General features: G+C 45.4%; 1 protein-coding gene across 3 annotated transcripts in view; it reads right to left on the bottom strand.

Moving 5' to 3' along the window:
* VPS53 (VPS53, GARP complex subunit) overlaps window positions 1–15,561 on the bottom strand; it is a 75,187-nt gene that overhangs the window by 34,264 nt on the left and 25,362 nt on the right. For 2 of the 3 annotated variants that reach the window (XM_019545721.1, XM_019545723.1), the window contains exons 7-12: window positions 14,772–14,891; window positions 8,827–8,905; window positions 6,481–6,624; window positions 5,318–5,460; window positions 4,403–4,544; window positions 2,502–2,606 (exon numbers count right to left, since the gene is read on the bottom strand). In XM_019545721.1, coding sequence (XP_019401266.1) covers window positions 2,502–2,606; window positions 4,403–4,544; window positions 5,318–5,460; window positions 6,481–6,624; window positions 8,827–8,905; window positions 14,772–14,891 — 733 coding nt within the window. The remainder of the gene's footprint in view (window positions 1–2,501; window positions 2,607–4,402; window positions 4,545–5,317; window positions 5,461–6,480; window positions 6,625–8,826; window positions 8,906–14,771; window positions 14,892–15,561) is intronic. The other variant, XM_019545722.1, reaches the window with a different exon arrangement.

Genomic DNA, 15,561 nt, shown 5'->3' on the forward strand with positions numbered 1-15,561 from the left:
CTCGCTGCCTGCAGAGAAAGCACTGGCAGTTCCAAAGTAGCATTCTCGGCTGCTTTGCCAGAGAACTGGGTTCAGTTCCTGGCCAGTGAAGGGCAGAGTTTCCACTCCAAAGAAGCCTTTCCACTGTAAGCAAGCAAGCAAGCAAGCAGGAGAGTGCCTTCTTGCTCAGAGGATGTACTTTCCTAAATAACAGAGAAGGGGCACTAGGTCACTAACAGAATTTGTGAAGAGTGGAAAGGCAAGCGCTTCCCAGAAATAACGAAGCCCAGAACACACAAAAATGAGTAATCACGCATGGCTGTCGAGCCAAAGTGCGCTAATGATTTGTGGAGGCCAGACCACCTCTGTGAGCCTGGCTTCATTAACCTTTTCAAACATTAGGGAAAGTGAGTTTTTATGACACTGGGAGAGTGCCACCCCACAATCGTTCCCTGACCCTGGGCCTTTGCCAGTGGCTGGTCACGTCAACCTGATGCATGAGTTCTTTGGCATCAGGAAGATACCAATGGGTGATTTCCAAAACAGCCCATCCTTGGAGGCCCCTAGACCAGGAGCTTCATCGGGGCCACACTGTACAGCAGAGTGTCAGCGACTGATTCTGCTAGTGGTGCTCACCATTCACAAGGCCGGAAGAACCAGGTGCAGAGACACTTGTGAGTGCGTGTGCACAAGGCTTTGCATCACGCAGCCCCCAACCAGGCAGAGAGGGAGAATACTACATTTTTTTTCACAGTAGCAGCAGAGCTGGATTTCTGTGCGCACGATCCTGTCCAAGAAGTGCAGATGTTAAAGCTATTTCCTCCTCAAGCTCGATGGAATAATAAAAGGTTACTGTTGTCACAGTAAGGAGGTCTGCAGCTGGCCCAGCTTCCTTTTATTACTGTCCAAAGTAAACAGATTAACTCTAGCTGCTAGGATCACTCAAAGGGTTTCTTTTCAACATGGTTTTCTTTGATTCTTTTCCTCTCACTCTTCTGCTCCCCCAGCAGCCCTCTTACACATGTCCTCAATCATCAGCCCTAGTATCTCAGAAGCTTTCTTTCCCTGACCCCACTTCCACTTTCAACCCTGCCTTTTTCTCTCCAGCCAGCAAAGCAGAGAAAAGGGCATGATGCATCTGCCACTAGCTTTAGCTATATAGAGAGGTGCGGAGGAACTGAAATGCCTTTATGTCTCCTTTCCAGTGTACCTCTGGTAGGCCAGACTGGCTGGTGCTGGGCTTGTGTTGCATGGTCTCAGCATAATCAGAGGAGTATCAAGATGGAGTTTCCTCCTCCCACAAGCAATATTTGGAGGAATGGTGCAATGGAGCGGCCCAGCCTTGGCACCAAAAAGGAAAACACCCTCATGAACAGAGAGCAAGGCAGTTCCCTTCTCAGAAATACCCAAATTGCCTCCTGACGACAAGTACATTCAGCTGCTCATTACAGACAGGGTGTGCTCCGCAGCTCACTCATTCCCTCGCCTGTCTCCTAGCACTAGACAATCACCCCGATTTCCAAGCCACAGTTTGCACATGCTATCTGATGCCTCTCCATGGCTCACCTGCCTCCTCAGTCACCGTAGGTTACGCAGGATCAAGTCAACACGTACAGCTCTCTCTAACCACAAAGGCCACTCCTGAGCAAGACACAACACTTGCTTCTTACCAGATCTTCAACCTCCTGCCTCCCAACTGCTCACAGCTGCAACAAGCCCAAGGAAGTAGAGGGAAGGACTCAGGACCAAGTCTCCTGCTCACCAGCATCACCAGGACAATAAGCCACTGCTCTGAGTTCGGTAATGGAAAGACACCCTGGTTTAAAAATTCTCCTTCAGGATCTCTGTTATTATGTGCTTGTACTGTGCAAGTGCCAGGAGGTCCTGGACCACGGCACCATTGTTCAAGGGGCTGTACATCTGCACAGAACACAAAGGTGCTATTAACACTAGGAAATCTAACACCGCAGAGCAAAACAAGGGGCCTGTGCACTTTGATACTGGTGCCTCTTACAACACTACTGTGCTCAGGTCTTCCTTTTAATGACCCTACACTGCCCTAGAGATGTGAAGCACTACAAAAGTGGTTAGCTTCACTGTCATTACAGAGGTAACAGAGGAGAAAAACACCATGAAATAATATTAATGTGAACTAATCCAATAATATGTTTTGAGTGAGAAAAATTAGGCTATAAAGAAAGGCATAATGAGCTTGCTGTATTTACTCTCACTCAGTGCCTACAGATTTAATTTTCAAGAGTAGACAAAGCAAAATATGATTCCCCAGACTGCCCATACAGCAAGATCTGTCTGGGATATAGGAATCCAACCAACCATATTCTTGTCTGGCTTTTATCAGTCCAGGTTCTGCAGTTTTAATTCAGCTGGACCAAACTCACACTCTGAGCATCACAATGAAAAAAAATCCCTCCAATGAATCTGAAAGGAAAACCTTAGGGATGTGCAGGGATTCTGATGCTGGAACTCCCCTGGCTTGCTGATGAGGAGACTGGAAAACTTACTCTGTCTATATCACTTTTCTCCATCATGGTTTCATCCGTCTCCGTCCCAGGTTCATCATCCAGAAACGGGTTCGTAGAGGGAGGTGGCAGCTCTGGCTTCTTCTGCTGAAAGAAAGAATACCCATAAGTGAGTTTTCTTCTGTAATAGTCACTGCACTGCTGCCTTCTTCCTTTGCCTGACTAAACCCTTTTGGCTTCTCACTGTCAGGCTCTCTCATAGCCATAAATCTACAGACCACTGAGAAACCCAGAAAACGTAAAAGGGACGTCCAGACATCTGCTTGTGAAGTTAAGGATCCTGAACAGGTTTGACTGTTGAGGAGCACTGCCAGGTGCTGCGGACAGTGCACCACAACCCTCTGTTCCTTTCTTCTCAAGTCAGTACCGGAAAGCCCCAAAGAAAGGGTATGGAACTCCGTGGCTCGGGAGCAGATTCATCTGTCCCAGCTGGCCATAAGGGGGTCAGCAGAAAGTGAGGTGGGCCCTCAACCTTTGTGTACCCACCACAGCCCAGCAATCCCCCAGCCTCCTTCTAACTTCCACGGACAGTGAAAGTTGCCTGAAACCGAAACAGGTCTCTATTTTGTATAGTCCTAGACTCAAGGAAGGGAAAATATTCTCCCTGGCCAGTTCATGCTCCGACTGCATTGATCTGTCTCAGTTTTAAGCCCCTGACAACAGGGACTCTATTGAAGAAGTGCTGACACAACCCTTAACTGCAGTCACAGGAACACTGCTGCCGTAAATCCAGCAATACTGCTCACACTCTGCTGCTTGTCCCCACTGCGTATGGTCCATATACTCATGTATAATTATATACCACATTAATTCTTTCAAGAGCAAAACTGACAGAAGCTTAGGGCTTCATGGACCACACAGGGAACAAGGGGAAGAAGAGCTGCCAAAAAATCTCCATGTTTTCTTTACTTCAAATCTTCTTCTGTGCTTGTTGTTCTTTCTTATAATTTCATCGCCATCTTATATTCTTTCATCTCCAAAGGGACACTGAGAATGACCCAACTAAGCCAGTTTCATTAAAAAGGGTCATCTGTAATATTCTGGGTGAATCAGATTCTCAGGAGCTCCTAAATCAGTCAGTCACAGAAGTCCCTTTAGTTAGCAGCATTCACAGTTTTGCCCCAAATCACAAACGCCTTCACTTATCAGGATGAGCTCTGGTCAGAGCCATTTTAACAAAACAGGCATCAACAACCAGCATGGAGCAGTGAGACTGTAATTCTGGGCCTGTGTAGACATTTAGCTAGCAGGTCACGTGGTTTGGATTTCAGGCAGAAAACGGAGAAGGGTGACCACAAGGAGAGCCCCTAAGCTAAACAGATGTAGTAGTAACAAGCACAGCTCTGAGCAGCGACAGATGAGACACATTAGACAGGAGACCATCACACTCCCTTTCCCCAAGCTGCTATTCCAAGTAAGAATGAACCAAATGAAACATATGGTATAAGAGAATGGCCTTTTCCCCTGAAGCAATACAAAAGGAGCAGAGAGAAGAGATGACACTTAGCTGCAGGGTCATATCCACATGCAGACAAAGGTGCTTTGTGGTGGATATACTGTGGCACCATTCATTTGTGGTTCGCCATTGCAAAATGGCTTCAGCAGTCAGTGAAAGTGGGCTAGGAGCACTGAACTAGCATAGTCTATGTTATTCCCTTTTTGCACCCTCAAGGTACAAGACAGAGACACAAGAATCCCTCACGTGCAATTCCAATCTCCCACGCACAAACACACTGCATGCTCTCACCCTCCAATGCCAGCTAACATCTCTCCAGATGAAGGCTGTAAAGGAAATCCTTTAGGGTCACAGTGACATGGGAGGGCTGAAGCTTCTCCCGCCTAAGATCTGGGAATGTAGGGTTGTTCTTCCACAAGGTTCTTACCACCGTTCCATCGGCTAGAGTGCAACCTGAGAAGCGCTTAGCCAGCAGCCCTTCAAAGTTGGTGGTTCTCTGAATGGCGAACAAAAGCAACTTCACCTCAATCTCCTTAGCTCTTGTGCGCATGATCTTAGCCAGCTCTGTCCTAGAAGCGGGGAACGAAACAAGGAAAGGATATGGTTTTGCAAATGAAAGGAAATATTAATTACTTATGTTCATATGAAGGGAAAAAAAGCATTCAAAGCCTAAAGATGAAACCAGTCACGTCCCAGCAGAGCCAGCTCCCCTCACAAAATGCAAGCTAACTTCTAAACCACTTCCCTTGAACTACTAAACCTCCATCTAGCTCACGTTTCAGAATCCATTACTACAGTTGTTTGAGGTTTGCGTGTAACTGGATCCTAGCACTAAACCCTCAATGCACCATGCTTAAAGCAGGAAAACCTACAGTAACAAAGCTTTGGCAAGAGCTGGGCCTGTAATTGGGGTCAAAGGAGCAGCAGGTAGGAGTGCTTCTGAGGTCTGGGCTAGCGCATATCTGCTGCTCTCCTGGGAGATTTGCCTTTCACGTACCCAGCTCTGAGAGACACAAGGCTGCAGTCAGTTCCTAGCGCCCACATCATCTTTACCGCAACTGATTTGTACTTCTCCTGCAGTAAGCATTATCCTGCCCTATCATTTTGATATCTGCATGTGAATATAAGCTCTGAGCGTCTCTTTCTTGACTGCCACCTGAACTGGGTTTGCATTTTAGGTCACAGGCCCTAAGCATACTAACACAAAGGCACTTCAAGACAGCATTTTCAAGTCCACCAGGCCTGCTCTCTGCTTGGCAAAAGGCACCTCACTTGCCACAGTATTTTTGGGGGGATTTTGCCAGGCTGGAAAGCATCGCAAGCTGCCTGCATGCGCACTCACCTTGTGACATGACAGAACTCCACGGCAATGCGCTCCGTCATGTACCACTCCTGGGGAAACATGCGGCCATACTTCTCCTCGTAGTCCACCAGCTGGCGTTTTATCCAAGCATAGCGCCTGTCAATTTTATCGAGCCAGGCCACCTGAGAGGGGTGGAAAGCACAGAACTTAACAGCCTGCAGCTGCTCGCATGCAAACAGCTTGCTTAACCATAGTCTAGTGACTTCAGGGTAGGAATGGGGCTAAGCATCTTACAGTCCTATGGAACTGGCCAACGTTAATAATACTTGGCACATGAACAACACATCTTCAAAATGCTTAAGATGCAGGCTGGCATTTTCAGACCAGCCTCAGTGACTTAGAGAGCAGGTCTGGTTGAAAGCCAACAGGCGATGCACTTGTTAAGTTACTTAGATGTTTTTGAAATCTCCCCCGCAACCGCATCAATTATTTAACTCCACAACCCCTTGTGAGGTACAGGCTCCCAATTCACCTATGAGAAATTTGGGACCCAAGAGGCTGTTTTTGGAATGAGAATCCTCACGTTCACTTAGTTTTCAGACTCTGGTGTTTGGGTCATTAGCGGCTCCAGGATGCATGCTAGGAGAGCTGGATGGGAAGTTTTCAACACCATGTATTTGGTAGAAAAAAACCAATTCAACAAAACCAAAACCCTTCATGGGAAAGGTGTTGGTTGGAATGAATGCTATGATTCACAAGCAAAAAACTAAAATGAGGTCTAAAGCTCTCAAAATGTTTTGGTTTGGTTTTTAATGCAATATTTTGGAGCTTGGGCTTCTTTGGTGACCCAGACTGATTTTAGATATTCAGTCTGCAAGTATTTCAGAGTTTGATATATTCATTTTATTCACAAGAAAAGAATTCTTCAATATCTTGACATTTTTCATAGGATGAAAATCTTCCGCTGAAATTATTTGGGCTCCAGCAAATAAGAAAGTAGCACACTAGATCACATCTCAGCCCAATTCATCATCCAGCCAGTGTCAAATCATCGAGTCATTACTCATCTCTCACATGCTGTTTAAAAGCAGATATTACAAAAACAAGCTGCACATACAAAAATCAACGAATGCTAACAGAGAAAATTCTTCCCCCTCCCAAAAAAACACAACATCCAAAAGTCACTGCTGTGTCCCACTTACATCTTGGTTTTCCTGGAAAAGTACCAGGTATTCTGAGAGGTGCTGTTTAATAAATTTCTTGATGATTTCCTGTTTGATTCTGGGATCCAGGACATTGGCAACTAGACATGCATCACGTAGGACATTGCTGGGCCCTCCTGGTCTCTGTCAAAACAAAGGAGAACAGAAGATTTAATAGCTAAATAACGTAAGGGTTGGTTGTAAATTGTACTGGCCTTGAGAGACTCATCTTCTTGTGTCCCTTTGCTGTTATCCTTCTTTTCCTCATGCTACTAATGTCATGTACTGGCATTCAGGCACTCTGTTACTGGTGGATGAACAATGAAGTGTCTTTCTTCTGCAAAGTTGCTCTCTTGGGGAACAACAGATAGGCACCTATCTGCACGGAAAGCACTACCTGCTTTATCTGCAGCAGGCTCTGCACATTGCCTTCAATATGCCCTCCACTATCTTTGGCCTCTCTGAAGAATAATTCTCTTCAGGACAACGATCATGAGAGTGATCACAGGGCAAGCACAAAAGCCTTTCCATCTACCATAAGACCCAAAAAAAACCCAGTCAGGTGATCAAAGCAGCAGCATGTCATACGTCAAGTGATTATTTGTTGATCTTGCGTATGCTGCAGCTTTACTGTAGAATATAGCAAGCATCGCTTGGAACAACCTTAAGTTCCCTACCCTCTGATGTAGTTCCAAGTGCACACAGAGTGACTGCATCCCTTGTCAGTAGTGTCAGTGAGCTTCTGGGAGGCAGTTATTGTGTAGTGCTGGTTAAATATTCACTTAGAGCTTTCTCCTTTGCACCAGTGGATCCTTCTCCATTGCACTAGTCTCTAGGCTCCCATCGGCACACTAGAAAGACTCTAGAAAGGCAACGCATTCATTCCCAGAGAACACCAGGCTCTTCAGGAGCCAGCAAGAAGGAGAGAGCCAAGTGTAATGATGTGTTCCATGTAACTGTGTCACCACTTTTAAAGCCTGTGGGCCAGATGTTCAAGCAGGATGAACAGTGCGGTGCCACCAGACAGCATGGAGCCACGCCTGTATACACATGCTGAGAATCTGGCCCTGCTAACCAATTTTTAAATTAAAAAAAAAAAAGGCTATTTAAAGCACTGGGGGAAAGCCAGGCACAGAGGGGGACACCACTGTGTGAGCTTCCTTGACCCAGTTCACTCCTGACCGGCAACACACTTCTAGGTAGGGCCTATCGACACGAGACTGCACTACAATGCCTGGCGATACTGTGATCTTTGATGTGGACTATTCCAGAGACAGCAACACTTGTTTCCTTTCTGAAAAATAAGTTGAACTGATCCCAGTCTTCCAAAAGCAAATCAAACTGCAGCTTACCCCCCACTGCCCACTCACTCATCCAGTGCAGTATCTGCACCTCCAGGCACCTGGTTAAGATTTTCAAAGCACGCTATGAAGCTGATATGGCTGTTGTATTTTTGGGTCGTGGCCCTGGGGGATGAGCAGCAGCCCTGCCTCCCCGCCCCTCTTCTCCTTCTCTGTTAGTTCCCTTTGCTTGAAAAGTAGAGGATTTACTGAGCACATGTCAGGGAGCAGAGCTGGTATGGAAGAGGGAGTTAGCTCGCTCCTTCCAATACATACACTCCTTACAAAAAATCTGAATTCTTCACTGACCTAATTACTACTGGACTTTTGCCTTCTTGCAGGCACAAACACATAGGCTTATTGAAGCAGAACAGCTCTTCATCTTTACTCAGCTCCAGGGACTAGCACAGTGCAGGAAGGCCAAAGGTCCTCATACACCTGACAACCCAAAGGCTTGAGCAGTGTAAGCATGTACTAAAGTGATGCAGCTGACATCATACCTGGTCATTTGGAAGGAAAGTAAAGGTGACCAGGTGCCCATTTATAGCTGGGCTGACTGGGGACAGCCTTTGCACGAGTCTAGGGCAGGTTTAAATCTCAAGCAGCCGCTGTAAGATGTGTTAATCATTCTGCCTGCATATCCCTTCAATACTGTAACAGACTTGATGAGTATTAGCAACAGATCTTGCAGCTGCCCTTGTTGGAAGAAAGTGATTAGTATTTCCCTTTTGCACATGCGATACTTCTCTGCTCAATTAAAGCCAAAGGGTAATGGACTCAATATCTTATCTCCTGCACACACTCACTTGATAGAAACCAGTAAGAATCACAACCCATAGGACCGGTCCCTCTTTCTAAAATATTTTTTTTGCAACAAAAGAAGCCACATGCAGAACAAGAGATTAAAAAAAAATCAGATGAAAGCCAATAATAATCATGCTTGATGTTCATTTGCCACCAGACTGCTCATTAGAGAGAAGAGAAGAGGTAAAAGTCTGAACTTTACCTTTGTGCCCTGAGAAGGAAAAGCTTCTTCAAAATCTGCCAGGATTTGCTGTCCTAGTTCGTTCTGGGCAGCCTTTACCCTGCCAGAGAAAGATCAAGTAATTACTTGGCTGCCCATGTGACAGCTACCTGTGTCATAATATTGATAATGTTGCCGAACAGTGCTCTTCCATCTAAATGTCTGGGGGAGATGCATGAAAAGGGTTAGGTAGTAGGACAATGAAGCAAAACATCCACATTAGGGAAAGGGCCCACGCTGGATCCAATAAATAAGAACCCTTAGGTGGCATGTTAGCACTAGGACAGTATCCACTAACACGCATCTGACTGTCTGGCCCAATGTTGTCATTCTCGGTCAGACTCCAATGGAGCTATGGACACCAGTTGACACCAGCAGATAATATATGATAATCCAGTTGAATTTGTGGAAACCACTGGTATCCCCCAAAACAGCTTTTTTTATGCAAGATAAGTTTCAAGCTCCCATTGACAAGTGCATTATTCACAGCTCCAGGTGAACCGACCTATTGTTAAGCACATCCACTTGTGCACTGTTTGGCTGCAGGGACATATTATAAATCCTTTATTTCTTTAAGAGAGTGAAAAAGCTAGGACTCGAAGTTGGCAGATAAGTTTAACTAGCTCCATCTTTTGTGGCTATGAAGAGAAAAATCTTCCTTTTGTTTGAAGTTAGCACAGGGAATACCGCTTTTAATTTCCAGATATACAAGTTGTCCGGGAATAATTTAAACTTCTAGAGAAAAGGAAATGCCTACAAATGTTGGGGAGTGCTAAAATAATGAGTTAAGCATTTAAATCCCTTTGTAGCCTTTGAATTCTTCCATTACTTTTTATTGCATTGAGACTGTTTTAAGGACCGAATTGATTATACAAAACAGTGGATTTTTCCAGAGATGCAGATATGCTTGTACAAGAGACTGGATTTTTTTTAAAAGATGTTTATCAGGGATGGATTTGGAATTTTTTTAAAGACCTTAAAAGCCAAAAGTAGGAATGACCTGCTGCTTCAATCTTCCCATTTTAGTTCCAGTGCTTACGGAAATGTTACAAAATGATGCAACAATGTGGGGAAATGAAGTGGATTTTAAGGGTCATTTTTCCTCCGAGGCTGAAATGCAGAATTGTTTGTATATCATTTAGGATATATGACCTAAAGTTACACTGAGAACATAACACTGGAATTTCTTTGACCATATGACTAGTCTTTACCCTGATTTATTTACAGGGCTCTTGCTTAAAAAAAGCCTCCTGCTTGCAATGCTGAACATAATTCTCAAGTTTAGTTTTACAAGCATGTTGGAAAATTTAGACAACATTCCAAGTAGAGAACTGCATCTGGTACTCCTGTTTCGTGGTCACGATACAAAAAGGAATAATATAGCACCAATTAGGGGAAATAAATCCATAGCAACAGAAGGACCCAGAGACTCAGGCTCTACTTATGCACGCGCTCCCATTTAAATATCACACAAATGACTCGTGTGAGGAAGGACTGCAGGGATCCGGCCTTTTGGTTCCTGAGAAGGAAGCTTAATGGATCAAAAAAATAAACAAGCTTTCAAGCTCAAAAAATATCAGTATTCATGAGAATAAGAGACTTGACAGGAACATGTGGTCCTGTTTACTGCGATTCCTAGTCCTTAGATTTGACAGGCTAACAGTAACATTAGCATTTGACTCCAGCTGCTGCACAAAGTACAAAGGAGCCTCTGAACACAAGAGCTGCCGGCTTCTTAAAAGCAGAGAGAAGCAAAGATGCCCTGTCAAGCAGTTCTAGGCCCAACCATGGATCTTGTTGTTTTAGGCTCTAATTCAGGAAACCACTTAAGGATGTGCCTAATTTTAAGCATGTGAACTGTCCCATTGACTACATCGGGAGTGCTCATGTGCTTAACTTCACACGCTGGCTGAACTGAGGCATTAAGAAGGTTTTAATAATCACCGAGGTGAACAGAAAAATCATGGGTTAAAAAAAAAAAAAAAAACAAAGCAAAAAAGAAGGAGATTGGGTCTTATTCTGTTGCTTTATTTCCAGTTTCCCCTCAATGCAACACACTGCAAACCATGCTAGAGCAAAGGGAAGAGAAGTGCAGTGCAGTACTCCTGTGTGTAGCTTCGCTCGTGCTACCTACCCCTTTGCTCCTACTACCTGGAAAATGGAGATTGGGTTTAAGCCTCTTCAAACCTGAGGCCTGGCCTTGTACCAGCACCCAAGCTGAAATGCAAACCTGAAACCTGAAAAGCCCCAACAGCCTGGCGTTAACGGCAAAAAGTCAGTTAGAAGTTGAAATGCTGGCAGGTAAAGCAGTCACTGACTCTGCCAGCCTGACACGGTTCCAGAGGTCTTTCAACACTGGTTTTAAGCAGATATCTCTGCTTCATCTTCCGGCCAAGGGCTGGGACGGCCACGTAGGGCCATCCTGAACCTAAGGGGCCAGGACGGTGCATTTCCCTGATACTGCTCATGCACATCTCCAAGCTTTGGTGAGACAGGTGTTAGCAAATGTTTGACTTCTCCCTTATCCCCTCCACTACTACCTTTTTAAAAGAAAGGGCTTTTCTGAGTTTCATATAACAGCAAATCTCTAGAAACCACATTTCCTTTTGCCAAAGCTACCAGAAATATTAGACTGTGCCTGGCGGCCTGCTGAGAATAGAAGGGGCTGAGCTAGCCTGTTTTTCTGTGGCAGACTTATAATTATGTCTCTTTTAAATACTTTCCAGGCTTTTTCCACTATCTGCAAGGCTTTTCAGACCACTGTCATGGGTGGGTTTTTGACCACTAATGATATCCTCCCTGCACAGAGAGAAAACAAAGCAAAAACAGGAGATAACAGTATCTCTTGTTTACTATAATTAGCATCCTTCCATACACCACAGAAGCTGTTTTTAGAAGCCTGGCTGGGTTTGAACCGAGTGCAGAGTCCAATGCAGCGTGGATCCAGGGAAAGCTTCAGCACCAGAACCTGCCCAGGAAAGGATCCGTCACTTCTGATGTGTTCCTGCTGAGTGACTGCAGAAATGCAATAGTTCAATGCATGCACTTACATTAGCACTGAGGACTAGGATCTAAATTAACACCATGTTACCTGATAATCCCATCCAGTAACTTTCAGCAGCCCCTTCCCCTTTCCCATGCTGTTCAAAGCTGGATCCAGCCCCCCTCCCTAGTGGAGCTAGTCATAATAAAACATTACGCTAGTAATTTATTGAACACCTTTCAATTGGCATTACAGACCTTCCCCCAGCTTTCCTCCTGGGGGGCACTGATTGATTCAAAAACATCCAAGGGCCCTCTGAAATACTTTCCTTTCAGTTTATTGATTGATCAGCAAAATGAATGGGTGTATCAAATATAAATACATGATTTATAGGCTAAAAACTTTGGTGTTATATTGACCGCATGCATTTTTCAAAGCAAGACAAGAGAAAGAAATACCCAGTCCTAATGGTGCTCCAATACAGGCATGCAATCAAGCTCAATCACAATCCAGTTCCCCACAGTTATGAGCTGCCTGGATGCTAACGTAGTAAAAGAGCCTAGCAACATGATGGGTGTAGCCCTACTTTCACCCCACAAGCAACCATTTCTATCATTACCAGATGGTGCAACTCTCCTTGTGTAAGCAAGGAAAGGAAAATCCAACAGAGAAGAGTCTAAAAATAGTTGGAACAGACTTTCCCTAAGCTTCTCCTTTCCTTATCTGAGACGGAGAATAACACAGAGGAAAGTTTTCTTCCCAACCCACAACAGGCTCTGGTGTGATTTGATACTTCTTTATTTTTCTTACATTTTTTCTGTACAAATTTCTGTAAAAAAGAACCGCACTCTGGTCCGTTGCATAACAGCCCCTCCACAGCTCCCCATGCAGCACACCATCTCTACTCTGGACACTATCAATCTGCACAAAAGGGCCCCAGTTCTATTTCTGGAGAACAGGGCTTAAACCAGGGGTGGGCAATTATTTGGGCCACGAGCCGTAAAGGGAGTTTTGGTGAGCTCTCGTGGGCCAGGTCAATACCCCTCTTGCCCCTTGCACAGCTCACCAAAACTCCCTAAGTGACCCCATCCTGTCCACCTGGCTGTGTGCTTTGCCCACCCAGGTCCCGGGTGGTCTCCATGGACACCCTGGGATCTTGGGGCAGTGACAACACAGGGTCGAGGCCTGAAACAGAGCTGTAATCTGCTTCCCGCATGTCCCTTGCCGTGGAACCAGCATCTGTCAAAGGGGCATGTGGGCAATGGATTGTGGCACTCTCACCGCCTTGCAATCCTGGCCTTTCCCACCCATCCTGCTTCCAAATACTGCTCCCCTCCAGCTTCTGCCATGGCCCTGGCTGCTCCCTGTGCCTGGGCTGGGCAGGACTGAGGAACCCATCATGAGCCAGACAAAATCTGTCAGGGGGCTGGATCCAACCTATGGGCCGTATTTTGCCTACCCCTGGCTTAAATGGACCGTGGCTTTCACTGAGCAAAACACTGAAGCATGTGCATTCAATTACATTGAGTCTGAAGGGGCTTTAGAACATGCTCAAGCTGAAGCAATTGTAGGCAATTAAGTGCTTTGTCAAATCAAGACCCCTGCCGCCAAGCATTTCTGTAGGCTTTTGAGAAAAGCACAAAAAGAGCTGTTCTCTTGATTGATCCTGCCTCATTCATGCCTCCACCAGAAGGTCTTTCCAGGAGGAGCATCCAATGTTGGCTGTATATTGTCAGCATTACAGATAAGACACAGGCAGAACTGTACAATGCTGCAGTGCTTAGGAGAGCAAGCTGCTGTCTCAGCTAGGGCCAGCAGCAGCAGACACTGAACATGCAATATCTGCAGAGCTCCTGCAAGTCCCTCTGTAACAAACAGGCCACTTCTCATAGCTGAGAATGATGGCTATAAGCACACCAGGTGCAAAGCAAGTGTTGTGACTATGAAAGTCTCCTTGGTCCCTCCCTATGTGTATGGCTGCGATATATGTATTGTTTCACACTGGTTTGAGTCACCCATGCCTCCTTGGGCAGTGAGGCTCTAGCTCATCTTCTCAAGCCCAACTTCCAAGATTCAAGCAAAGTTTTTGCCATCACCTAAAGCAATCTGGGAAAGTCAGGCAATACTGAGCCTTGATCAGTCAGAAAGTGGGGACTGCTGAGTGCCAAGACCCCTGGCCATACAAGAAGCAAGACAGCAAACCCGGGGCAACAATGCTGAGAACGACCTATAACCCTGCTTCATACCTCAGATATTGCTGTGACATCCATAGGACAAGCCCCAGTTGGCCCTGAGGTTCCTAGGCGCAGAGCCAAGCTAGGACAAGAAGCTCTGTAAAGCTCAGAAAAGTCTTGTTTGGTCACACCACAACCAAAGTTAAGCTCTGGCTTTGTGACCAGGTGAAAAAATGGACCCATCAAGCTCTGGGCAGCTCCAAGCTCAACACTACAGGAAACATTCTGCTATCACTTCTACTCAGTGCAACTACACAGAAGTCAGGTGCAAGTCAGAAACTGGCTCACTACATTGCTTTATTTTAAATGTACATATCTTATGGCCCAGAAGTGTAAAATGGCACAGATTCATGAGGCTAAGAAAGTGGTGGAAAATATCAGTTCCAGGTTTATTACAAAAACTGATGCTGAAAAGGTTGCACGAAATAATTTTCACTGTTACTAAGTAAATGACGATGCCTATTAAGAGCCAACCGATGGGAAGTCCAGGTCACTGGTGAATTACATCCATATTAATCACTGTTATGAGTAGAACAGACTGTTAAAGGGATGAACAAGGCCATCCAATTTTAAACCATCTCTTTTGGCTGGATATAAACCTGAGGGCACGGATCCAGCCTTTCAGTTCCTGGGGAATGTATGCTGTGTAATGCATTTTCTGACTTCTTTTCCAAGAGACCTGAGAGGTGCACAAGGAGCTATCACTTTACCTTTCGGAAAGCTGTCGAATCTGCGGAATCCCCATGTACTTGTTGAAATGCTCTAGCACATTCACGACACCTTGCAGGAGATTTGCAACTTCTCCATACTGCCTTCTCCTGGTCATTGCCCTGAGATGGAAATCAGAGATTACAAAACTAGGCTTGGCAGCAAGGGCAGATCCTGGGTGAGCATCCACCGACCAGTGACTAGCCTCTCCACCCCTCCCCTGGGTCACAGTAATGACTATTGCAATTTATTTCACTAAAAGACACAAAGGTTCGTTAACATTCCACAGCAGTGTTAGGATTTGTTTTAACTGCTGGTAAAGTAAACCAAGCTGGCATCCATCTAACAGGGCTTCAAAAATACAGACAATGAAAGTCACACTTGGCAGGGAACATGTAAACTACTGAATGCATCAACCTCCCAGGATGGAGTTGAAGCCCAGTAAATGTTATTTTGCCATAATGACCTGAGCCAAGCGATTTATCATCTCGCACAGTGCATGCCATACCCCCCAACCCCCGCAAAAAAAAAAAAAAATCAGCTACATCCTCCCAGAGAAGAATCCTACTATTTAAAAGCTATTGGCCTGGGCTTGAGTGTTAATGTCTTTCATAGGCAAGTGATAGAAAAGACAAACTGAATTATTTTTCTCCATCCTTCAGACATGCTGCAGATGGGAAGCCTGGTATTAGACTCACAAGCATCTGCCAGCCCAAGGCTCTATGGAACTAGCTCACGGCTGTGAAGCCTGCTACCTTCCCAGACTGGGCTACATCCCTGCCGGTGCAACAC

Source organism: Crocodylus porosus, unplaced genomic scaffold, assembly GCF_001723895.1.
Source record: "Crocodylus porosus isolate Cpor-Errol unplaced genomic scaffold, CroPor_comp1, whole genome shotgun sequence".
Taxonomy (NCBI): Eukaryota; Metazoa; Chordata; order Crocodylia; family Crocodylidae; genus Crocodylus; species Crocodylus porosus.